At 41.1% G+C, this 26,805-nt stretch overlaps 1 protein-coding gene across 1 annotated transcript in view; it reads right to left on the bottom strand.

The window, feature by feature from the left end:
• The window catches only part of RYR2 (ryanodine receptor 2), a 527,178-nt gene that overhangs the window by 437,792 nt on the left and 62,581 nt on the right, over positions 1 to 26,805 (bottom strand). Inside the window, exons 4-6 of the mRNA XM_065401458.1 lie at positions 20,985 to 21,005; positions 5,461 to 5,475; positions 452 to 526 (exon numbers count right to left, since the gene is read on the bottom strand). Coding sequence (XP_065257530.1) covers positions 452 to 526; positions 5,461 to 5,475; positions 20,985 to 21,005 — 111 coding nt within the window. The remainder of the gene's footprint in view (positions 1 to 451; positions 527 to 5,460; positions 5,476 to 20,984; positions 21,006 to 26,805) is intronic.

Here is a 26,805-nt window from a genome sequence, read left to right as displayed (position 1 = left end):
CTGTCTGAAGTATATACAAGTTTCTGTCTCCTTGTCCATTCAATCTTTGCTGGTGTTCAAATTGCCAACCAGACGGCAGTTGTGGCAATACTGTAATTTATGTAATGTGAACAATTATCCCATTGGGAAAGGAAATGAGAAGTCATGAACCCATTTAACATAGGCCAACAGACAGGGATCAGATATTAATTATTTTTGGTCTGTATCAACATGGGCTGGATTTCAAAAGAGAACCTACAAGTGAAAGACTCTGTTTCCTATTACCAGTCTCCTAACCCATTTTGTTGCCATAATTTCAGTGGGAGAAACACTTCTCTCATGTGAATAATTCACAGGATAATTTTAAATGGCAATAGTTTGAGTGTTATCACTTGTAGCTACAAATACTGACAGAAAATAGATACCAACACTAGCATCAACACCTACACATCAAGGTAAAATTCATACATACCATGCCACTGTAGGAATGGCGCAGCAATATTGCATGTCCATAGAGAAGCGTTCGATGACCACCACCTTGTGCAGTCTGTACAGATAAAGAAAATTGGTTGATGGGCAGGTTACATTAAAATTAGACCCTTCTACCAAACATAATCGGCTCCCAGGTAACATTTCCTCTTTATTTCCATTCAACACCCTCAAACCACAAAGGTATCTGCCCCCTGCTAGTTAAATCAATTTTTTGATACAGATGAAGTTCGATGATTTGGCAGTAGTTAATATTGCCAATGTGTTCTCTTTAGCTGTGTAATCCAATTAAGTAACCTTTGCTGCTTCTTACCATAGTGAAATTTTAATCAGAATGTATTACTTCAGTTGGACACTTCTCAGAAAAGACTTGGACAAGTGATTACTGAATTAAACTGTCATTTCATATCACATGTTCTTATTTGACTGATACGGGCAAAATTATGGACTTTGCATCCAGCCATACAGAGATTCTTTGTAGAGATCTTCAGGGAGATAAAAATCTTTCCCCTTAGGCTGAAAATGGAAGTGAAGCCACTCTTCAGGCCTCAGGAGTGATGTAACTTTGATGTGTGTTGTGTTACCTTCCATATGGGAATGGGGAGGCAGAATGGTCAGTGCATCTGTGTAGCCACAGATCAACAGGTCCTGTCAACCCCCCTCCAGCCCCAGACTCCTGAAATATTGCCCCCCATTTCCCAAGCAGTATAATCACACTTCTTCAACTGCATTCAGAGATGTCCAAACTCACAGGTGTTTGTCGCCTGGTGTCCAAATGATATCAGACAGCTTGCACTGTCTGACAGGAAATTAAGGCCAAAATGCTCAAAATTGCCCAATTTTTCATGCCCATCCTGAGAAACCACAAGCAAGTTTCTCAGAAGTACTGAGTACCCAGAAACTCCAGTGAAAGTCAAAAAGATCTGTGAAGGGTCAGAACATTCAGAAATCAGGCCCAAGGCATCTGAAGTTGGGCATCCAAAACTGGGAACGATACGCTTGAAAATGCCAACATTAGTGCACATGGTCTTGATGAAAATGAAACTAGCCAAGTAATAAAATCCATTTTAACACAAAGAGACTGCAGTAAATGATTTTTTACAACACTGAGATGTTTTGTTTTATATATAATCAGAATATTCACTGCCTGCCAACAAAACCTAATAATTTTTGTTACAGCACTAGTCACTTTTTAATAGAGTGAGCTTCATTACAGTGCACATTTATTTTCACAGCTTCATGTACATTAAGTATCATCCATATGTAAATATGTTTTAAGTGTATAGCTACAATGGTTTTATATAAAGATCCATCAGATCTTAGACTTTGATATAAGAGTATTCCCATTTAAAAGCCCAAGTTTTTATTTTCCCATCTACAGCATTTCCCACTTCTCTTCCATCAAGGTGGAGTGAGTTCTTAATTGACTGGAGCTTCAGAATAAAAAAAGTGTACTGTGCCTAGCTAAAAAATGAATTGGCAGCAACAACACGCCATTATCTCACTGGCAGTTTGATAGCAATGCTGAAGCTCAATCTCACTGAATTGCTACGGTGACAACTCACAATTTTTCCTCAAATATCAGTTTTGTCTCTCCTAAGTTTTACCTACCACAATCAAACATTCTATCATGAAAGCAGACAGTTTGTAAGGACAAACAACTCAAAAGTAATAATTTTGGTGTTTTTAAGGAAGATCCATGGATCATGGCACATACCTTAATATCAAGTTTTTGGTTTTTGTCAGAGTATCCTTTATTTTCAATAAAATAAATACACTACACTGGGCATATATAGAGGTACATTTGTAAAAATTCATGTAGGATTCTCACTCAGTAACATGTTGTTTGGGACATCAAAGACCGTGAATTCTTATTACAATAAACCCCAAGTCATGGTTTCTCTCACAAACACAGAGTCTTTATTATTATATGTAAAAACCTAGCTGGAGACACTAATTGTCCAAAGTCACATGATGATTGGATGGTTGGTACTTTAAGGATGTCACACCTGTGTCTTTTCTACTCCATAGCCTTGCCTATATACAGAAGTTGTACTGATATAAATTCCATCAGTTCAGTGAAATTGATACAGATATTTGGGTGGAAAGCATTCCCACAGTTGGGCTTACACCAGTGCATGCTGCAACACCTGTGTCCACATAGCAGCACATTGAACCGATGTAAGCCTAGTGGAGTATGGAATGGTGTTCTTATTCCATGGACCCCTGAACTACCTGCAGGCTCACTGCTAGATGGGAAGTTTCGCACCTTAGGGTACGTCTTCACTTACATCCGGGTCCGGATGTAAGCAATCGATTTTCTGAGTTCGGTTTATCGCGTCTGGTTAAAACGCGATAAATCGATCCCGGATCGATCCCGGAAGTGCTCGCCTTCGACGCTGGTACTCCAGCTCGGCGAGCGGAGTACGCAGCATCGACGGGGGAGCCTTCCTGCCGCGTCTGGACCGCGGTAACTTCGGACTAAGGTACTTCGAATTCAGCTACGTTATTAACGTAGCTGAATTTGCGTACCTTAGTCCGAAGTGGGGGGGTTAGTGTAGACCAGCCCATAGTGCACAATTCGACTGGCATTGAAGGGAATTGAAGGAGTAGAGATCAAACACCCATAATCTCTTTCATTGTATCCTGGAAGGCATCTGTTGTCTGCCCCAGTCCAAGCTCTTCACTGCGCATGGGATGAAGGACAGATGAATGCAGCTCTCGTATCCATTGTTAGATAGGAAAGCCAATCCTGTTATACTGGGGAGGATTCCAAAGGCAGATAGAATTGCCAGAGGATAACCGGAGTATTGGTGCCATTGAGGAGTTCCTGGTTGCCAGACAGGTCAGTTCTTCATTGAATGGTGCAGTGTCGGATAGGAATGGGAGGACTTCTTGCTCCAGTGTTACTACATCAGTATAAGTGCATGACCATATTGCCACTACCTCGATTTAACTAGGGATGTAGAACTATGCCAGTAACAACAACAACAACAACGGAGGAAGAACTATATAAAGTTAACTCATTGATCTATTGGTGGGAGACAGATGTGTGTAAATGTATGACTGCTCCTACCCAAATGAGGAGAGTTATATCAGTGCAATTTTTCTATGTAGAATAAGTCGTAGTAACTTCTGATACTCTTTGGAGCATGACAACAGAACTGTAATGCTTCAACATCTGAACAGAAGTCCTAACTAAAACTCCTTTAATATATAAATATTCAAGCAGTTGCAGTCACCAAAGCCAGCAATTAACAACATCCCACAACTGCTGAATGTGTCAAAAGAAAGCAAGAGCTAAAGTGCACTGTAATGAAGAATTATTCACTAAAAAGACTCTGAGTTTTTAAGAACAAGTCAACAGCTTTTTTGCAGCTGCAAAAACTAATTTTATGATGGATACCTCATGAGAAGGGAATTATGGTAAATGGTAAGTGCAATTATTGGAATTGTAAGGAAAAATTGTTGTGAAGCTCTAATAGGAGTTAAAGTTGATTAAAATAATAAGTTATGTCACATTCCGTTCCGTATTAGTACCTTCTAAAATATGGGCCCCATGATCTACATTAAATGTGGAAAAACCCAAAAATGCTACAGATGTTTGGCTGACATTTGTATAACACCTAAACTTTTATTTTCAGTAAAAGCAGTTATTAAGTACAGAGAGAGAGTGGTAATACCTTCCTTTGATTTCTCCAGCAATGTCTTCTAAAGCAAAGATTTACAAGATACAGTAGTAACTGTTTCAAATGTCGATTTTTTTTAATGGCAACTACTCTAATGTTTTTAATCCAATGCTTGTAATCTTTAACACAATGTGTACTAATGTTGTATTAAAATGTAGTATTCCTCTCATAAAAACCTGAGTCACTGCATTATTTCCAAAGCAAATTGGGCCCTCAAGGCTGCAGATAATTTATTACTACCATAGGCTTAAAATGCTAAAATGTGCTTTAAAACTGCCATCTGTAAAAACAAAATAATGACTAATACAGTAAATAGGGATTTATGCACAAGAACACTGTTGACTACTCTTTTTTCTAATGTCAGGTTATTAATACCTGTCAAGTGTTGATGCTGGGTAAAGCCAGTCATTCCACCAAATATATATGATTTTATTGTAGGAATTGTGGTTGTAGTTGGTTGAATTCCTTTTTCTCCATACAGAGTAGTGAATGGAGGATACTTCAATGCTGTAAGAGCTATTGCAACGACAACATTACACAATTCTTGTAAATCCAAGTTTGGTGGGATCTTGCTCTTTAACCTTCAGGTCACTGATGTTGCTCAGTTTTACTTCATTCAGAATCAGAACGTTTAGTTCATTAGCAAAATAATACAAATAGAGACTATAAAAGTACTGTTTCATGTTACAGAGGGAATGGAGGCTATTAATAAAAACAATAAACGTGAACAAATATATTGATGGGGAAAAGCTTTCCATGCTTAGCTTATCTATGCTCCACCTACAGATTTAGAGAATTAGTCTAAAAGGAGGAGATTTTCAAAGGCACAGCTAATTTGGGAATCGAAGAAACTGGCCAACCATAAAAAAAAGGTGATACAAAGAAAGAAGAGAGACAACAAATATATAAAAGCTAGAAAATGTATCAAACGTTATCTTTTTCTAAATCATTAAAATACATTGTAGCAAAGGTTAGGAAGGTTTTTCACCTCTTTAGACAATTGCTTTAATATTTTAAAACAATAGTTAAGAAAAGGTTTATCTGCCACTGTTAAAGTTATGCCTTCAAATACTATTGCTCTACATAGCCCAGAGTGCCTGCCTCCGCCCATCCATGATCATAAAAAAGCCTTAAACTAAGTTCGTGTGGTTTCTAAATCCATAGCTTTCAGAAGTCCAAGAAGTAAAAATCTGGTGAAAGTTTGATATTTACTTTAAAAAATAAAAATAAGAGATAAATAATGAATTAAATGAAATAGTCAAAAGTCATACAAAGTACAATACTAAATTTTTAGATTGCTTACCTTCATCATAAATTTCTAGAGAGCCATGCGGCGCAGGAGGGAAAAAGAGAAAACATACAATGAATATTTGCTCTCAGTCACTTAAAAATGTTTTCCTTAAAATGGTGAACAAGATGCACTGAAGTAAAATCATATTTAAAAGCAGAATTTACCATAACAATTATACAATTACAGTATGTGCTAGAAAGCACATCTGCTCAAAACAATTATTCATAACTTCTGTACAATAATTTCCTCAACTTTAGAGTATTATATTAAAGCATACATCAAATTAAATAGTTTTTATTGTGTAAATCAAAATGGAGTGCAGTGAACACAGGGGTCACAGTTGAAATATTTTAATAATGTGCTCTGCAAATGCTTACTAACTTCACTGCAGGATTCCACATTCAAAAATGCAGTGATCCGGACAGCAACACAACTGATAGCAGTGACTATGTTATAAATATGCATCTACATAGTAAACTAAGAAAACAGAATTGCTACTGCTATTTCTTGCATATTAATTCTAAAGAATTACTCCAATGCCATATGCACTAGAATGCCAAAGAATTATGGAAATCCATAATATAGTTTTCAAATAACTCATATATAAATTAAGTGGGCAGAAGAATTCTTCTAGTTCTAAGTAGTTAGAATATGTGGTAACTACTTATGCTAAACTACTGTTCCATCTTGTACTTAGTTGTGATACTCTGAGTACCTTTCCCAGACCTGAAGAAGAGCTCCAAGCCTGGGAGGGAGGGGGAGCAGCGGCGTGCGAAACGGCCGCTCGGGATCTCCCCCTCCCTCCCAGGTTTGAAAGCCTGGGAGGGAGGGGGAGACTCCGAGTGGCCGCGGCGCGGGCCCCGCTTCTCCCCCTCCCTCCCAGGCTCTCAAGCCTGGGAGGGAGGGGGAGCAGCGGCGCGCGAAACGACCGCTCGGGATCTCCCCCTCCCTCCCAGGTTTGAGAGCCTGTGAGGGAGGGCGAGAAGCGGCGGCCGGCGCACATTTTTAGGGGCGGCATTCTGGCGCCGGCCATGCCGCCCCTAAAAATGTGCCGCCCCAAGCACCAGCTTGTTTTGCTGGTGCCTAGAGCCGGCCCTGATGGCAAGCACCTATCTGCACACAGTGCCTTCTAGTAAGGGGCACAGCTGCACAGTGCAAGCCTTAGGGGGAACCTCTGGACACATCCCACACAAATTGATACCACCTCAGCTATTTACCTACTGCTAACTGAACAGAACTAGAGCATTCTAGATACATCTGCCACTCCCTGGTGAGAAAAGGTTCTTAAAAAAAAAAAAGTGTCTTCAAACTGCATCTCCTGTATCTCATTCACTGCAAGAGGAGAATGCTGACTTTCGACAGCATTAACACACAGCTGAAAAAAAATCTGACATTCAGAAAGGGAAGCGTGCTATGTATAACAGTTCCACAGCTATCGCAACATCTCCCCACACTGAGACACAGAGCCACCACGCTACTGAAATATCTGAAAATGGCTTTGGTGGACTCCCGGGAATGGAGGGGGCATACATCGGAGGCACTACTCCATGTATTCTGATGCTCAGGCGCGGGAGGCTGGAAGTGGGCACACCCTTCTGCTCCATTATATTTGTTCCTCTCTATGCCTCACAGTGCAGGCAAACACAGGGCTCTAGGCTAGGAAAAATAATCCTGAATTTATCTTTGGAAATTAACTACACAGAGTTATACTATGAGATATCTTAATGCCATCCTAAGCAAGGACTTCAATACTGACCTTGAGAGATATTGCTTAGAGACAGAATTATATTGAAGTTTTAAAAAATACATAATATAGATTTATAAAGGCATGAAGTCTAACAGGGGAACAGATATTAAAACAATGAGTAAAATATCATCACCCATAACTAAAAAGCAAAATGAAAGAAGAGAATTAACAGTAGGGAAAAGTTTGTTATAAGTTACATGCAACTCCATTGGCCTATCAGTGAAGTTGCAATAGTGTAATTGAGATCATAGTTTGGCCAAACATGTTTAGTCACATACCCCTATGAAAAATGACTATGTTTCCAACAGAGGGTCCTGTGGCACCTTTAAGACTAACAGAAGTATTGGGAGCATAAGCTTTCGTGGGTAAGAACCTCACTTTTTCAGATGCAAGTAATGGAAATCTCCAGAGGCAGGTATAAATCAGTATGGAGATAACGAGGTTAGTTCAATCAGGGAGGGTGAGGTGCTCTGCTAGCAGTTGAGGTGTGAACACCAAGGGAGGAGAAACTGCTTCTGTAGTTGGATAGCCATTCACAGTCTTTGTTTAATCCTGATCTGATGGTGTCAAATTTGCAAATGAACTGGAGCTCAGCAGTTTCTCTTTGGAGTATGTTTCCAAATCCATTAACATTAACAAACCTTACATACAACATCCATTGGATGCCACAACAATAAGCTCTATATTATAGGCATTAAAAGTCTGAGGAGTTATTGATTTTCATTTTAGCCATTAAGGCACAAAATAATATTTTATTATACTCTGAAATTTCAGGATCCATTGTAGATTTTCCTAATATTTAGAGGCATGGACCAGAAGACAGACTCAGTTCTGATGATACTTTGAGTTCTGAGATATTTCCACAATGAGAATTAAAGACTTTAGGACAAGGGTAGGCAACCTATGGCACGCTGGCCGAAGGCGGCACACAAGCTGATTTTCAATGGCACTCACACTGCCTGGGTCCTGGCCACTGGTCCGGGGGGCTCTGCATTTTAATTTAATTTTAAATGAAGCTTCTTAAACATTTTAAAAACCTTATTTACTTTACATACAACAATAGTTTAGTTATATATGATAGACTGATAGAAAGAGACCGTCTAAAAACGTAAAAATGTATTACTGGCACGCGAAACCTTAAATTAGAGTGAATAAATGAAGACTCGGCACACCACTTCTGAAAGGTTGCCGACCCCTGCTTTAGGATAAAACCCGGCCCCACTGAAGTCAATGGGAGTTTACCATTGATTTCAATGAAGCCAGTATTTCTCCCCCTAGATTCACATTGGAGTTCATCACTATGTGTTATAGTTTAGAACACATTCAACTGGTATTTCATCTAGTAACCAGTTTATTAAGAAGATTGCTATAGTTGTGACTGTAATTTATAATAAAATATATTGGTCTGTAAAAAAACCAGATCATTCTTAAAATGCCTCCCTCTATCCAATGATGCTTCACAGTTCTTTTTTTATTCATCTTTACATTGAGACTGATTCATATGGCATTGAACTGTAGTTCTCAATACAAATTAAAATATTTTGAACATTTAACACGTTTTGGTTTTTCTCTGAAGATTTGCACATATGGATTTCCATAGATGTGCTGCTTGGTAGAAGGGCATTACAGCTGTATACAGAAGCTTTGAAGTTTTAATGTTTTTCCAGATGCAATATCATACCAAGGTCCTGACCACTTGAAAGAAATGAAGTATCCTAACCTGATTCCAGTTTGGATAATCCCAATATCCCGGCCTAAATTCCCTACATTCAACTGCATATGGTATTTAATCTCTTGGGGCCAAATCCTGGGAAGAGAATCAAAGCCTAGGTAAAGGGTTTTGTTCCACATGAATAGTATCTCGCTCTGGGGAACAGAATCCTCAGCCTCAAGCAGCCAGGCTGTCTGTGCTGCTGGACCACAACAACAAAAAACACAAAACAGAGAGTTGGGTCCTTATTCTCCCTATAATATGGATTTGGCCCACTAGATGGGTGCAGCATACTGAACCACTGGCCGCTGACCTAACACAGTACTGGCACTCCCACACAGTCCTCCCACAGACAGCTTAAGGCAGGGGTTCTCAACTGGGGGTCGGGACCCCACAGGGGGTCACGACGTTATTACATGGGGGGGTCGCGAGCTGTCAGCCTCCACCCCAAACCCTGCTTTGCCTCCAGCATTTATAATGGTGTTAAATATATTAAAAAGTGTTTTTAATTAATAAAGGGGGTCGCACTCAGAGGCTTGCTATGTGAAAGGGGTCACCAGTACAAAAGTTTGAGAATCACTGGCTTAAGGGAAATGCAATGCAAGTTTCTCTCTGGGGATTATAGGAAGTGTACAGACATTTCTGCTTCTGCTGCCCCTCTGTGAAGCAAACACACAGCTTTACAGCTGTTTGGAGCATTTTTACCCCAATTGTGCCTGATTTTTTGGTGCTAGGTGAAGTGATTCCTGTATATGTAGTTTACAAAGTGCTCTGGGTTCCCCTGATGGATGAAAGCGGTGATATAATGTAAAACATTATTTGATATTATCTACTGAAGTAGTTGCCATTTTCATAATTTAGACCACATTTTAGTACAGAGAGTGTTTCCTTACAATACCCCTTTTATTCTTTACCGTGACATGCCTGTGACAGCTATAGTTATGCTTACATGAAAAACTAATATTAGGACTGTCTTCGGTGCATTTTTAGCTAGGTTATATTGTGGTTTAGCTGCTGGGAATAAGTAGAAATAGGTAGTCCAATGGGAACAGAGTTTTCTGCAGTCCACTGGTGATGCATGGATGACAGTTCTACAGCAAAAAGTTGAATGATAAAGGGGAAAGGATTCATAATAGAATATTAGAAAGATATTTCTACTGTTGCATACAAAAATTCAGACCTCACATCAATTCAGCCTTGGAGAGAGAAGTGCATTTAGGCAACCACCACATTAATTTCCCTTAAATGGAACTAAGATACAATCCCAAAAGTAAAGAGCTTCATCAAATCACATAATCCATAATACTCTTAGATTAATTTAAAATAATTATTTTTATGCAGGACTTTCAGCCCTTGATTAAATTATGCCTTTAGGCATTGATATGTAAAACAGTAATTCCATATTAAAGACAACTTTTAGTATAACTCTTCATTTGAACCTCATGTGGTTCTCTCTCCCACCCTTCTCTTAATTTTCACTTAAGTCATGGAGATGTGTATATGCCTAAATTGGCTGACCATGTGGTGACATGGCTGAGACCCTTGTTCTTCCTCCATTTGTCATCCTTATAGTTCAGGTGATGGCCAAAATAAGAATGTAAGTTCTTCAAGGCAAGGGCAATGTCTTTGTATTTGTTCGGGAATGTTCCTAACGTGCTTCTGCCCATAACGACATAAAATATCTATATTTCTATACGTGTATGTACTTAGTGATATAGTGCACACAAGAAAATTCTCACAGAACATTCACATTCTCAGATGACTCGTTAAAAACATTTGAAACCGTGGTAATTAGCCCTCCTAAGCTATGCAACTAATTACTTTTAAATGATATTGCAGATGTATTATACCCTTTGCTGAAGCTTAGCATTGTATTATGCTTTGCTGAAGCTTAGTTCCTCACTGCCATTTTAACCTCTGAGACACCCCTAGTTTCTTTTTTCTACTCATCTCCAAACTGTATTTCCTAGAGGCCAGCTCTTCTGTTTCATTCTGTTCAACTCATTTCCTGTTCCTCTCACTCCAGATTCTCTGTTACCTAACCAAGCTCCATGTGGGATTTGAAAGTAAGTGTTTTACAAAATATCTAAAATGTGTCCCTCTCTCACTCTAAAAGATTTACTTGCATACTGATATGAAGAATAGCCTTATCACCAATGTACATTTGGACTGAAACAAACAGAACTCATTTGAGGGAGAGAAAAAGGCTAGTATTTTATTTCAGCAGAAAAGGTTAATCAATCTGATTTTTCCTTAAATATTTAGAGCACAAGTGTACACCACTGAAGTCAAAGGGAATATTGTCATTGACTTCACCGGGTGCAGGATAAACCACCTACTCTTCAGCATTTTAGCATTTTAAAAAAAATATTTCTTGCTTTCTGAAGGTTATGTAAAGGAAACATTTTCATGAGAATTAGCCACATGGATTTAAAAAAAAATCACACCTGGATATATGAGGGCGAAATTTTCTGAAGAGCTAAAACGTTACCATTGCTTTCAATGAGCAACCCGGAGCTGTAGGGTGCTGAGCAATTTTGAAAAATCTGACCACTATATTTCGGTCTATATGGGAGCTAAGCTCTTTTGAAAATCTGGAGCTAATTGTGGGTGCTGTGCACTTTTCAAAATGTGGCCACTAATACATAAGTCAACACCAAGTTGTTGAGATGCTACAGACAGATCTGGATGCAGGAATTTTTAGCACTTTCAAAGCAACAAGGAATAAGATTTATCTTTATTTCACATGTTTTAAAGGATGTTAAAAAGGAAAAAGGAAATAAAGGAAAAAGGAATGAGAGAAATGTCTTGCATAAGAGGAGGTTACCTGTAACTGGAGGCCCTTCGAGATGTGTGGTCCCTCTTTGGATTCAAAACGTGGATGCGCATCCCAGCCACGTGCCAGAGCTGGAACAGTTTTGTAGTAGCGTCCATTGACCCTCACATGCATCATCTGCATGCTTGCATCCAAGGCTATAAGAGGCTGTGTGGGTTGACACCGCTCCAGTATCCCTCTTACCACTACGCAATGTAGCCCGCAGCAGAGGGGATGAAGGGCAGGTATTGGAATCCAAAAAGGGACCACATATCTCAAAGAACCGCCAGTTACAGATAAGTAACCTCCTCCTCTTCTTCAAGTGATGGTCCCTATATGGATTCCAAACGTGGGTGATTAGCAAGCAGTGCTCAGCGTGGAGATGGGTGCAAGGACTTGCAAGAAGTTACAATCTGAAGGACAGTGTGGCTGACTGCCGCATCCCCTGCTCCTGCTGGGGCAATAGCATAGTGAGTGGTAAAGGTGTGGACAGAGTGCCACGTGGCTGAATGCACCAGTTCTAGAGTTGGACAGCTTCTGCACATAGAGAGGAAGACCTGGAGCCACCTTGCTTGTTGATATAGACAACTGCTACCATGTTGTTGGATAGCACGAGTGGAAAGAATGCCTGACAGACAAGACCGGCAGTTCTCAATTCCAGGACATTAATGTGCATACTGGCCTTTCTCGGTGCCAGAGGCCTTGGGCTGTATGACCATCCAGGTGGACACCCCAACCAATAAGGCAGGAGTCTGTGGTGAAAGTAGCCCGGGGGCTGGGAGATGTAAACAGGGTACCAACCAGGACCTTGCACGGGTTGGTACACCACCTGAGGGAGGCCAGGACGATCTGGGGGAGCAGGACGGACTTGTCCAAGAGGTCTGGTTGCAGTTTGTAGATCAACCTGAGCCATAGTTGGAGACAGTTCATGTGGAGGCAGGCATAGGGCATTATGGGGGTGCAGTCTGCCATGTGGCCAAGGAGGGAAGGACATTGACGGACACAGGTTGTGTGGTCTGCAGTGTAAGTCTATAATGAGATGAGTGAGAGCGGCAAATCGGTCCACCGGGGAGAAAGCCCTGGCCACAAGAGTGTCCAGGTGCGTCCCAATAAAGGTGATCCAATGAGTAGGTATGAGGACTGATTTTTCCTTGTTGATACAAATGCCCAGATCATCAAGAAGATTCCAAAGGGCCTGGACAGCTGAGAGGAGTTGGTTGCATGTCATCACAATTAGAAGCCAGTCATCCAGGTAGGGAAACACGGAGTGGCCAAGGCACCACATGTGGACTGCAATGATGGCGAAGACTTTTGTGACTACCCAGGGAGTGGTGGTGATACCAAAGGGGAGCACACGGAACCGATAGCGGGAGTCACCAACAGTAAAACAGAGAAATCTCCAGTGAGCTGGGTGAATGTTGATGTGGAAATACGCATCTTTCATATTGAGAGCCACGAACTAGGCTCCCTGGGAGAGGAAGGGGATTATGAGGGGGAGCATGACCATCCAGAACTTGAATTTTCATATGAATCTGTTGAGTAACCAGAAGTCCAGGATCAGGCAGCGGCCACCTCCCTTTTTCAGAATAAGGAAATATGTTAGAATAAAAGCCACGGCCCTGGTAACACAGGGGGACTTGCTCTATGGCAGCCTTCCTGAGAAGGGCCTCTGCTTCCTCTTGGAGGAGAAATTCATGTGAGGGATTTCCACGGCCACTGTGGAGAGGGCAGCGAGTGGGGAAAGAAGAATTCTATAGCGCACCCCCAGTGAATGATGTGGAACACCCTGAGGTCCATGGTCATCTTGCCCCAATTGTGGGCAAAGAGGGCAAGACGGCCCCCAAAGATGACCTGGAGCCCCATGGAAGGGATAGGAGCAGTTTCACGGTTCTCGATGGAGGAGTCAAAACTGCTGCTTCGGTTGAACGTTGCAGGAGGGTTGATGGAGCGGAGGTGGTAGTGGTGGAGTAGCAAGACTGCTGAGCACACTGGTGATGGTGGGATGGCTCCTGCTGTCTTTGAAAGTAGGGCGGGTAGGGGGTGTGGGGGCATAGGCAAAAGGACGACCTCTGCTGCCTGCGTAATGGGATGTAAATGCCGAGCGACCACAGCATGGCACAAGAATCCTTCAGTGAGTGTAGGGAGTCATCCGTCTAGTCACTGAAAAGTTTATGGTTATCAAAGGTGAGGTGCTCATGACTGGTCTGGACATCCTTACAGAACCCAGACAATTGGAGCCAGGTGTCTCCGAATACAACGCCCATCACCAAAGAGCAGTGTTGACGACATCCACAACTGCCTAGAGGCTCACCTTGGCAACCAGTCTGCCTTTGTCCAGCAGCGTCTGGAAGTCTCGCTGCTTGTCTGGAGGTAAAAGAGCCTGAAACTCCGAAAGCTTGCAGTAGGTGATAAAATCGTATTTCGCCAACAGGACCTGGTAGTTGGTGATACAGAACTGGAGTCCCACGGAAGAGTAGACTTTCCTACCCAAAAGGTCCAGCTTTTTTGCCGCCCTGTCTGGAGGAGTGGAATTGAGGTGTTGTTGGCAAGTGCATTCAGTCACCACATGATCTATCAGCAAGTTGGGGTGTGGGGGAGTGCGTGGGTGGGTGGAAAAGGAAGTCCATGCCCTGAGACGGAACAAAGAAATACCTTTCTGCATGCTTAAGAATAGGGCCACAGGAGGCTGGTGTATGCCAGACTGACTGTACCAGTTGCAGGATGGCCTCATGGACAGAGAAGGCCATCTGGGAGGGTCCCGGCAGTTACAGAATATCCAGGAGCTGGTTTTGTGGGTCCTGGATCTATTATACCATGAGGCCAATGGCTGCAGCCACTCGCTGAAGCAGGTTGTAGTATTTTGCCTGGTCATCAGGAGGAGAGAGGGAGGGTGGAATCAGTGCCTCGTCCATCGACAAAGAGGCTTTGGTAGGGACCAATAGTACCGACGGTACTGGTTGCACTATGTCTTCCCTAGGGTTGTCATAAACTGAGGAGGGCATGGTGTGGGCAGGGGATGGTCGGTAAGATGTCACTGGCGGAACCCCATTGTCCCAGTACGGGTCCTAGGGAGGCCACTAGGTTGAAGCGTACAGATCATCAGTGTCAGCAGGCCACGAGGATAGTGGAACCATGGCTCAGCAGTAGGGTCGTATGTCGGTGGATAGGGCAGTCGGTGCCTAGGATCCAGTCTGCAAGACTGAGTAGGGGGAAAGGAGGGATCCAGCTCTAAAAAGCACTCTGACTCGGAGGATGGTCCGGCAGGGGTGGAGCTGACGGTGCTGGTGTTGCAAAGTGGGCAGAAGAAGGGCATCAGTCAGCAAGGAGCAGGAGAGGTTCATCCGCCGGAGAAGGCAGGACTGAGGTGCCTGGGGGATTGGAGAACAGCGGGGAACCTGGGTATGGGAGCAGAAGCTCCTCAGGAGGCATCAGCAGTTCCAGGTGGCCGGACATATGGGGAACTGCACGCAGCAGTCTAGAAGGGCCCGGCATCATCGACAGTGCCAGCGGTACCAGCGGATCACATTGGTGCTTCGCCTTGTGTTCGGTCCAGGGCTTCTTGGGAGTTGGAGCAGCCAGGTCGGTGTGTGACTTTTCACCCAACCTGGCTCAGCTTGTGGAGGCAACGCTGTGCTGTGGGGCGGTCCCCCTGGGGGAGCTGCCCTTATGTCTCTGCTTCTTATGCTCACAGTGTGGCTTCACAGGCTATGGCAGTATCTCTGGAGCCTGGTAGGAAGATGGAGGGGCCTCACCGGCAGTGATGGATGCCATTCTGGCAGACCCACCAGTCTCAGATCCAACTGCACATGTGGGCGCAAAGTCTACTCCATTAGAAACTTGCAGAGGTGAAGTTCTCTAGCTTCTCGTGTCCTGGGCGGGAACAACTGGCAGATGGTGCAGCAGGAAGCGACGTGGGCTTTGCTGAGGCAGTAAAGGCACCATTGGTGCTCGTCATTCACAGAGAAGGAACGCAGGCACGAAGTACCGTTTTTAAATCCGACTTGCCAGGTCATAACCCCTGGAACGGGGGGAGCTCCCTGATGGGGGAAGAAGTCCAATGGGGAAGCCTAATGAACTGAGTCGATCAGATACTATATGCAACTAATACAACTATAAACCCTATATACGAGGCGGGGGGGAAGCAGACATTCAGCTCTTTTAGCAAGCTAAGAGCACCGAGGAACAGGTGTTCTGACTCTGGCTATGCGGCAGCAAGAGGGGACAGGAGCAGCGTCGACCCGCACGGCCTCTTACAGCCTTGGATGCAAGCACACGGACAACGCACGACGCAAATGTGGGTCAGTGGACACTACTACAAAATTGTTCTGGCTCTGGCGCATGGCACACCTTTGGAATCCAAATAGGGACCATCACTTGAAGAAGAATATATTATTTTCTTTCATCTCGTTCTGTCACTATTTATACTTCCTTCCTCTTAAAGAAAACATACCAGGAAAATAAAACTCCTACATATTCAAGTATGGCGATGATATTTTTCAAGCAGTCGGACCCTGTGGTGCAGTCTTGAATTGGTGGCAAGGTCTTGGGGCCCTATCACTTGACCTGCTGTCCAAAATTACACAGAAGCTTGTCTTTTGTGAACTCCAAAAGTATAACTGGGTTAAAAAAATTAGATAGTTCATGGAGGATAGATCCATCAATGGCTATTAGCCAAGATTGTCAGGGACACAACCCCATGGTCTGTGTGTCCCTAAACCTCCAACTGCCAAAAGCTGGGACTGGATGACAGGGCCTGAATCACTTGAAATTGCCCTGTTCTGTTCATTCTCTCTGAAGCATCTGGCATTGGCCACTGTCGGAAGACAGGATACTGGGCTAAATGAACCATTGGTCTGACCCAGTATGACCATTCTTATGTTCTAAGAGGAAAGATAAATCATGAAAAAAAATCCTTTTACATGCTCTATTCCCTGGATTTATACATTCAATTTTTTTTTATAGCTTGCATTTTCATTTGCATTATTACTGGTGGAATGCATAGCAACCTCTATATTAAGATAGCCCAAGCATTTCCATTCTGAAAAGGGCATTTTCAGTCTCTTTTTAACTTTGCATCTTTTCAGTTGAAATTTGGTATACTTGTTCTCAGTTATCTTTTTCCTGAAAGTTTCACCAAAAATAGTTGCGCTGTTTTCAAACATGAAGGAGTATGGGGAAAAAGAGGCTTTTATATTATTAATCTTTCTGAACTTTTTATGAGATGCTCTTAGTGCCTAAGAGGATGGTAATGGAAAGATAACATTTTGCAGATACATAGACCCTGATCCAGCAAAGCATTTAAGCATATTCCTGTTTCTCTGATCAGGGCCACAGAAAGCCTTTCTCTGATCAAAAGCCCACTTAAGACAATGGAAAGACTTCCATGGGCTTTGGATCAGCCCCATAGTTTCTTGATTACAGATATGACTTTCAGTGATCCGATAAAATCATACGTATTTGGCAGAATAGAAATAGATTTTAAAAAATTCACCCATGTGCACTGGTTTATGTTTTACAACAACAACAATCTATTGGTGTCCCATGGCTATGCACACCTGCATAAATAAAATGAGTTGAATTTTCCAACAAGTAAATGATCTCTCTGCATTCTATATGATTTTTCATACATAAGGAAGCTGAATGGAATTTCAATTTCCTGTGAAACAGTCTGTGAATGGATATATGGAATGAGGCAAGGGGTCCAGCCCACATATTCAGTATATTGAACAGCTTTCTGCTACTGTCTAGCAAATAGTTGCACATTTCTCATGCGATTTTCAAGTTGCTATGTTCCTTTAATATTAACTGAATTAATCCAAAGTAGAGCTGGGTGAAATTTTTTGGACAAATAATTTATTTGCCAAAAAAATGTAGTTCCAGTTTAGTCAAAACTACTCACGAATTCGACAAATAGTTTAAACTCCAAAACATTTTTGGGGACTCGGATGCAATTGATACCCTTACAATTTTTACCCCAGTGGTTAGAGCACTCACCCAGGTTCAATTCCCTCCTCTGCCTGATGTGGAAAAGGGATTTGGACTTGGGTCGCCCACATTGAAGGAGAGTGCCCTAAACTGATGGGTTATAGTATGGGTCTCTTGTTTTTTTTGCAAAGTGGAATAGCATCAACAGATCAGTGGAGGAGGGATTTGAACATGGGTCTCCCAAATCCTAGGTGACTCCCCTAATCACTACACTGTAGAGTAATTCTCTCACTCTGGCCCCAGGACTATTCATTGTCATTATGAAAGACTATGAAATTGCCACTATGCATGACAATCAATACTCATGGGGCCATAGAGAAAACAAGTTTTCCTTTGATTTTTTGGAACCAAACCAAAAAAAAAATCTGTTATTTACCCAGCTCTAATCCAAAGAATATATACCAAAAAACATACTAAAGGCCAGATGCCTAGCCTTGGTTAAGTCCTCTTAGCAACCTCCAGCAGTGCAAGGGCCACTTAAAACTACCCTAAAGTTGGGGATTTTCCTAAAGCTAGAGGAATTTCACAATGATTTAAAGCTAGCACAGCTGGCTTTATACCACCTACGCCGCACCCTCCAGACAGGAAGCATTCCGAACTGGGCTATAGCAGAAATGGTCAAGACATTGGTATACTTAGTTAAGCACTGTGACTAATCTAACTTTCACCAGGGGTCAGTTCAGTCCCAGTATCCTGAGAGACGTAAGGTAGCTTCGAGTCATCTTTCCCACCCCAGCTACACATGCTTGGCACAATAAGGATCCAGCCCAAGATTTCTGATGTTATGAAAAACAGGACTTAGCAACGTGAACTAAACTTTTCTCCAAAGCAGAAATACAGAGAATGCTCGGATATCTGGCTTATTCTTATAATTGGATGAAAATCTTCAAGAATAAACCAAAATTATTATTTTGGTTAAGCAGTAAACAGTGTCAAAATGTGCATTATTGGGCTTCCAATTCACATCTCAAGTGCTTTGTAAAGCACAAGGGCCAGGGCCAGGGCCAGATTAACCTGTCACTGAGTTCTAGGGTCCTGCTTTCTTATGGCTAACAACAAACAGCCATGCAAGTACACCCACCATGGCCAGGCTGCAAATTTGCTGGAACCAGCTTCTCATCCTGCTGCTGCTCAGGGCACTGCTCACCAAGCCGGAGGGGCAGCCACGCCAAATCTGAGTGAGTGGTGTTATGACCTGGTGCACTGGATTGCAGAACAACGAGATCAGCTGTCCATCCGTCACAGTGAGCAACACCCTGAGCAGCAGCAGGATGAGCTGCCAGTCCCAATAGATCCATACCATAGCTAGCCCAGTCACAGTGCGTATGATGCTTGTTGCCACTCCCTCCCTTCCCCCCACGAATATGTGTCTTAGCCAAATGCCGAGTTTTTCTATGTGTTAATCCGACCCTGACAAGGACAGGTGCTTCAACAGCTGAATACTGCATATCCTGGTGTGGCATATTACAAACAATGTATTTATCCCAAATCCCAAAATTTTCTTATGCTGAAAAAATACTATTTACTACTATGCCAGAAAAACAATGCCGGAAGTTGGGGCAAAGTTGTGACATCACTAAGAGATTCCAATCAACTAATAAGAACATGACTTTAGTCGTGGCCCAAGTTACCTCTCAATTACACTGATGCAATGCCAATAAAAACAATGGAGTCACATGGGATAACCTGAGAGGAGCATTTGGCCCTCGCTGTTTAAAAATACACTCCATTCCCTAACAACACATAGTTTACTAATGCTTGTATAAAGCATTTGAGATCCTCAGATATAAAAATTGTTCTGCTACCCTTATATTAAGCACACACTTAGAATTAGACTGTAACAATCTATAACTGTTGAATTAATACACCTCTACCCCGATATAACGCTGTCCTCGGGAGCCAAAAAATCTTACCGTGTTATAGGTGAAACCGCATTATATCGAACTTGCTTTGATCTACCGGAGTGCGCAGCCCCGCCCACCCCCCCATCCCCCCCGGAGCACTGCTTTACCGCGTTATATCCGAATTCATGTTATATCGGGTCACGTTATCTTGGGGTAGAGGTGTATTTATTAACTAGCTATTAAATATGTATTAATCCTCTATAAATGGAGCCTTAATAAGATGTGTCACTATAGAACTCCTATTGTTCCCACTTACATACAGAAACAGGATGCCACAGATGTTCCAGACTATTTGCAGATAAAATTAAGGACTGATGCATCATGAAGGCCTTTAGACTTTCTGGGCCAAATTTTCAAAAGGGCCTCTACCTTCTTTCCATTTGCATGTGCATAAACACCTTCACCCCTAGGTGGGCAGATGATAGAAATTACATATGATAATTACACAGGAAAAAACTATTTGTGCAAATGGATTTTTTATATAGAAATTATATCACATGTTTGCACAGAGACCCCCGCCCTGCATTTCAAATCCTGATACAGGCTGACCCTTGTAATGCCCTGGCTGGGGCATCAGCAGCAGGGATAGGACCTAGGACATCTGATCAAAGCATGACCTTCAACTGCCTGAACTAAAAGATCCAAGTCTGATAGCTCAAAGGCTTTATCAGATTCAAGCTCATATGTGGTCCAGCCATTAGAGGGGGAAAAGGGACAGAGAACCACACTTTGTAAGCATGGATTACACACTAGTGTTGAAGGCCACTTTTTGAAAGTTTGACCCGACTGGCTTGAAATAGTTCAATACATTACATTTAGTAAGAAATGATGTCTGGAACACAAAATAAAACATTTGTGCTGAGAGATTTCTTCCAAAACATCTATAAACCATTTAAATTTATATATTCTGTAGCAGCTGTTCACCATTTTAAAATATTCAGCACACAGAGAATTTGGAGGTGCATAAAATGACACCTATCATTTATCAGTATTAACAATTATCTTATTGCCATGCACTGCAAAATTACAATGTGTGCATTGGAAAAGACAGTGAGGTTTTACAGGATGGAGTTAAAACATTAGATAGCAAGGCTCAAAATTATAAGGCAATAGTCAGAATTTTCTAGGGCTTAATACTACAAGAGAAGTAATAATTACAAAAGAAATAATAATGAAAATCATTTCTGTGTGTGATTTTCGATGGAAAAATGATTCTGAAATCACCGGACCCTGCCTGGTAATGTAATAGCCTCTCTTTTGAGCCTTGCAAGTTCAAGTGTTATGACACACACAGGATACCAAAACAGACAGATTAGAATTAATGGCAAACATGGAATATTTTTGATCAAGCAAATAAAAGAGAGAAGCACATACCCATTTTTCCACATCAACTAGCTGTAGAAAGAAAAAGCAAAAAATCAGTCATCTATATCTTTGAGTATAGTGAACCACAGTTTCAAATTTTCAGAAATCTCTAACAGGGATGAGTAAGAAGCCATTTCCTATTTATCTCCCCTCCTCCCCCATATACCAACAGCTATTTTTTTCTGAATATTAATTTCTGCAAAGTACTTCAAAGTTTGAAAGCCTAAAATGTCGACCATAAAGTCTGATAACTAACTACAAGATTAACACACATTTGGAGTTCAATTAATTCAATACTACATTCTAGAACACAAATCTAACTGGATTCTGAAGTACGCCACAGGCTTTCACACTAAAGAATCTGCCTGTTCTCTCCTCTGTGTGCTCAGCCACAACAGCACACATTTTGCTTCTGAGGGTATAATGGCTTCCCTCCAATGTTTGTCACTTTAAGGGGTGCTATTAGATAGAAAACTAATATGAGAGGAGGGTATAGCAACCCTAATCTCTGCAGCACTGTCACCTGGAACATATAATTCCCAACATCAATGGACATTATGTGCAAAACAGTAGAAAACAAAACACCAAAGTGTCATTTTATACACTTTTGTGGGGGGGGGGAGAGAAACTGTCTTAGTCAATCAGTTTCAATGTTTAATAAGGTAATTCGTTTAAAAATTATCACCTCGTAAAATGTTTGGGCCCTCTTTATAAAGTTCCAGAAAGACAAAGGACTGTCTACCGAAATACACTGGCTGCCACTAAAAAAAATTAGTATTTCACCAAACTACCATGTCTAAGATAGTTCTGTATTTCCTTATACTTAGAATAAAAAAATACTGCAATACAGTATATCATATGCTCTAGTGTTTTACTCCTAACTAATGCTGATCTTTTGTTAACGGAGACCACGGTAGTAGCTCTTTATAATTTTCACTGGATGCTTCAGTGCAAAATATGAGTAATTTTAAAAAAATGTTTCGGTTCCTTATTACCCGAGGGATCCCTATGATATAATGATCGCTCAGGTCCCAAATGTAGGTTTTATTATAAAAGCTGTTTAATAAATATCAAATGTTTTCTTTTTATTATATATCATTTCAATTATTATAGAGTTTTGGATTTCCAACACTACCACATTCCACTAGTGGAGAAGAGAAACTGTTATACAACTTTCAACTTGTCAATCGTCGTTCTTAGTTTTCTGGGATTTTGACTGTTTGGATTGAGATTCATTATGACAATTCTATGAATTGTCTATAACATGTATTACCTTAACCCTCAGTTGAGTTTGTTATCTGCCGCAGTCAACATTAGAGAAATCCATTCAAAATTAAGATTCAGATGTTTTTAAATAAATTAAGATGAATAAGAAATAACGACAAGCCATGCTATAAAAAAAAAAAAACAGGTAAGGCCTAAAGCCAAAAGAAAGCAATAAGACAAAAGATATCTTACTAGATGAAAAGGAATAGTCAGGTTAATTTCACTTGAGAGTTTGCCATTCATCATCTTGTTTTCTTGACATCCCTTATACTGAAATTGTACGTGTGTGCTATTTTGCTTCACAATCAGATGGAAAGTTGATGCAAGAGAGAGCTAAGTTAATTAAAGCTATATCATGTTGCCATGGTTCTTTTGGAAGTTTTCCTGCTAATCCAAAATTTACTTAAGTGATTTAGGCAGCCAGAATTGTTTTTGGGAAGGCTGTGAATCCACTTAAAGCTCAAGCTGCATTATTACTTGTATTAATCAATTGCCTCCTTATTGCTGACTTGTCTATTTGTTTTAGCAGACAGCAAAAACATTTTACAGTTTCAAGAGTCAAGCTTAATTTTAGATCATGTTCTCAGAGGCTCTCACAAAACCCTACCTTTGCAAGTACTTACAGGCTTTTGAACATGCAAAAAGGACCTGTACAGACTGGTCTATGGGTGGAATTGCTTGAGCTGTACACATATGTATATCAAGTTTTGCAAGCATAATGGCACATGGGCAATTTTGTGGATGCACCCTTTGGGCCTACCTTTGAGGGAATGATCCTTAATCTAGTGTAAGAATACACATCCTTCCACTGGAAACCCTTCCATTCTTAACTATGGCCAAATCCTGCAGCCTTTAGTCCGTACTCAGGCAAAATCATCACTAAAACCATATTACATACACTGATTATTCTAGGAAAGCCTCTCGTTCTTGCTGTAAATAGTGAGAATGCGAGGGTGAAATTCTGGTCTTAATGAAGTCAATGGTCAAACTGGTATTGACTTCAAGAGGGTCAGGAAATCACGCTATTGTAGATATTGCAATATATTTTTCACAGCATGGTGATAAACACACCAGCAGCCATTCTACACTAATGCTGCCATATTTCTAATGCTGGTGATGTCAAGGGAAGCTGCTGCAGGCTCAGTACTTTTCAAAAATCAAGCCACTTATGTAAATGCCTCAGTACTGCCTTAAGATTCTAACTTTTAAAAATCTGGCCTGTTAATGTTGACATTTTCCTCTACCATTATTTATTACACACGACAACAAATGCCCAATGAATATGGAAGGCAATATAAGTAGTGTTACATAGACTCTGATGTCTATATTACAACTTTTGCCAAAAGAAAGAAAATAGCATTGGCTAAGACTGGATGACTAATATGCAAAATGCTTAACTGACGAAGGAATATTTCTTGAATGTATGTAGGGAATGAATGCTATTACAGTTATGAGGACACTCTGTCTGAATTAGAAGTACAGTACTAGTCCATTAGAGAACACTCCCACCTGCAAATTAAAAATAAACTCATCTGATTGGAGATAATTACCTTCAGGAGGCCTACTCTAAGGACAGGAATATACGACCACCTCCTGCCGGGATTCAATATGTGTAGTGCTGTAAACAGCAGAATGAGGTTCCAGGGTTATATTCTATGACTTTGTGGGGTTGGAATTAGAGCTGGACAACATTTTTTGTACAAAAAAAATTTTCAGTGGAAAATACAGATTCAGCGACACTGGAACGTTGAGCATGAGTCCGTTTTGCTGAACTGTTTTGATAAAAAAAAAATCAACATTTTTAAATGAAATATTTTGATTTTTCAGTTCAAAGTGACTTTATTTCAAAATGTCTGTTTTTAATGAAAAAAATCAAAACCATTAAAAATTATTAAAATTGAAACAAAACCTTTCAATTTTGTCAAAATAAAATATTTCATTCAACCCAAAAATAATTTTTGATTCACCAAAGAGTTTTAAAAAATTCATTTTCAGTTCATCCCAAGTGATTTTTTTCACAACTGCCAACAAGGCAAAAAATATATATATATAGGTTTTTCCACACAGCTGTAGTTGGAATAAGGTTGATATTCCCATGAAGCATATAACATTAGGATTTGTACAATACTTTCTTTTCATGACCATACTGACAACATACTACAGAGCATTCACCTTTTGCTTGGACACACTTGTACAAGCACACTAAAGCTCTCCTGAAGGAACTTAAGGCTGTTTTACTGGTTTAACATGGTAGTTCGCTGCGGACTTTGCACCAGCCAATGGAATAAGTTCTATTTCTTGGCTTCTCTTTTGGTGTCCATGAAAGAAATCATCATATTACCCAAGTATTCATTTTAAATCTGTCAGGTCTCAGATGAAGGACTGGTTTTGCAACAGCAGACCGCTGTGAAATCTCAAGATTCAATTCTAGGTTAATCAAGCCTGAAAGCAATAGTCTCTTCAGACAGAAAGGCATAAACAGTGTCACTGCTACTGTCTCATTCCTATCTTTTGTATTGCTGTGAATAGCAGTGGAAAAGGTGAAAAGACATACAGCAGGGACCTTGCCCATTTTGCAAGAGGTCATTCTCCATCTCACCTCCTGGGTCTTGAAACAGAAAAACAACAGAGCACTTTATTGTTTCCAGATGCACACCAATAAAGAACCAGCCCACCAAACTGACTTCCCATGAGTGAGATATTTCTGGGTATAGGAGTCACTCTGCTAATCCAATTATCTAGAATTTAATTTGTGGTGTTCATCTTCTCCTCAGTGAGAAGTGCACATCCAGAGAGGAAAACTTTGCTCCACCCAAGATGGAACTTCTCTTTCAGAGGTAAGGCTGATCACATTGTTCCTAGCGATTTATGAAAACTCTATCAGACATGTTGACTGCCATGACCTACACAGGTCTGTTATCTCTAGAAGGGATACTGCTTCAAGACCACAATGTATCATTGTGCTCTAGTGGTTGAATGTTGTGCTCTCTCTCTTTTTGGTATTCATTCCCTGACATGAATTGGGAAGATCCCTTAAAAAATGCATGATTCTCTGCATTCACCAGCTGAGAGAGTACAGAATATACAACTAGAGCTGGATCTCTTCTAATGGATGAGATAGGGTGGGATGCAGAGGAGAGACTTGGAATTATTGGACAGAACTCATATGAACTCTAGAATATTGAAGCATGCCTGTGTGTGAGATCAGAAGTCGCAACAGGCTCCAACAAGAATTGATTTTCTGTTTCTGTGACACTACTTGTTTTCCTTTATGGCCATCTTTATCTTCTGTTAACATTCTTCTGAGATGGGATCTGGTACCTGATAGCATTCATCCTCAGCCCAGGCCTAGGACTGATTTCTCTGGCACCATGTGAGTGTTCATCCTGAATCCAAAAACTATATCACTGTATGTGTTTGTTTCAGCTTTTTCTCTGTACAGAACTCTGGTCAAAAAAAAATTGTCTGGGAAGAGATAGATGAATTTTCTTCTTCACTAAAGCTAATATTTTTTGCTACCATGTTCCTGGATACCCCAGGAGCACATGTAAGACCAAATGGCAATAATCAAAGCTCGGAGTGGGAAAAAAGGAAGGCTCCCATCCATCTGCCAAACAAAAATAATTGTCTGAGAATGGTGACATGGGAATGCTTTGAAGGTAAGCCTCCACTGAGAATTTATTTAGCTGTTTCAGAGAGGGCCCTGCTCTGTTTGTCCCCAATTCTGAGGGTAGAAATAGGATGTGGAGTGGGTTGTAATGATCTGATCTAAAGTAGATGATGGATGATTTCATTCATGTCATGAATAAAACCCCTTCCATGGGTTGCTGAGACTGGGGATGGAGTAACCCTGTTCCTGTAATTCTTCCACAGTTCCATAGGGTACCCTCCTTGAACACAAGAATGTAAGAACGGCCATACTGGATCAGACCAAAGGTTCATCTAGCCCAGTATACTGTTTTCCAACAGTGGCCAATGCCAGGTGCTTCAGAGGGAATGAACAGAACAGGTAATCATCAAGTGATCCATCCCGTCACCCATTCCCAGCTTCTGGCAAACCTCTAGAGGCTAGTGACACCATCCCTGCCCATCCTGGCTAATAGCCATTGATGGACCTATCCTCCATGAATGTATTTAGTTCTTTTTTGAACCTTGTTATAGTCTTGGCCTTCACAACATCCTTTGGTAAAGAGTTCCACAGGTTGATTGCATTGTGTGAAGAAATACTTCCTTTTGTTTTAAACCTGCTGCCTATTAATTTCATTGGGTGACCCCTAGTTCTTGTGTTATGAGAAGGAGCACTTCCTTATTTACTTTTTCCACACCAGTCATGATTTTATAGACCTCTAACATATCCCCCCTTAGTCGTCTCTTTTCCAAGCTGAAAAGTCCCAGTCTTATTCATCTCTCCTCAGATGGAAGCTGTTCCATACACCTAATCATTTTTGTTGCCCTTTTCTGAACCTTTTCCAATTCCAATATATCTTTTTTGAGATGGGGCAACCAGATCTGCACACAGTATTCAAGATGTGGGCATACCACAGATTCATATAGAGGCAATATG

Source organism: Emys orbicularis, chromosome 3 (genome assembly GCF_028017835.1).
Source record: "Emys orbicularis isolate rEmyOrb1 chromosome 3, rEmyOrb1.hap1, whole genome shotgun sequence".
NCBI classification, from domain to species: Eukaryota; Metazoa; Chordata; order Testudines; family Emydidae; genus Emys; species Emys orbicularis.
Note: the sequence above shows the minus strand (reverse complement) of the source record. Positions and strands in the feature narration are given on the sequence as shown.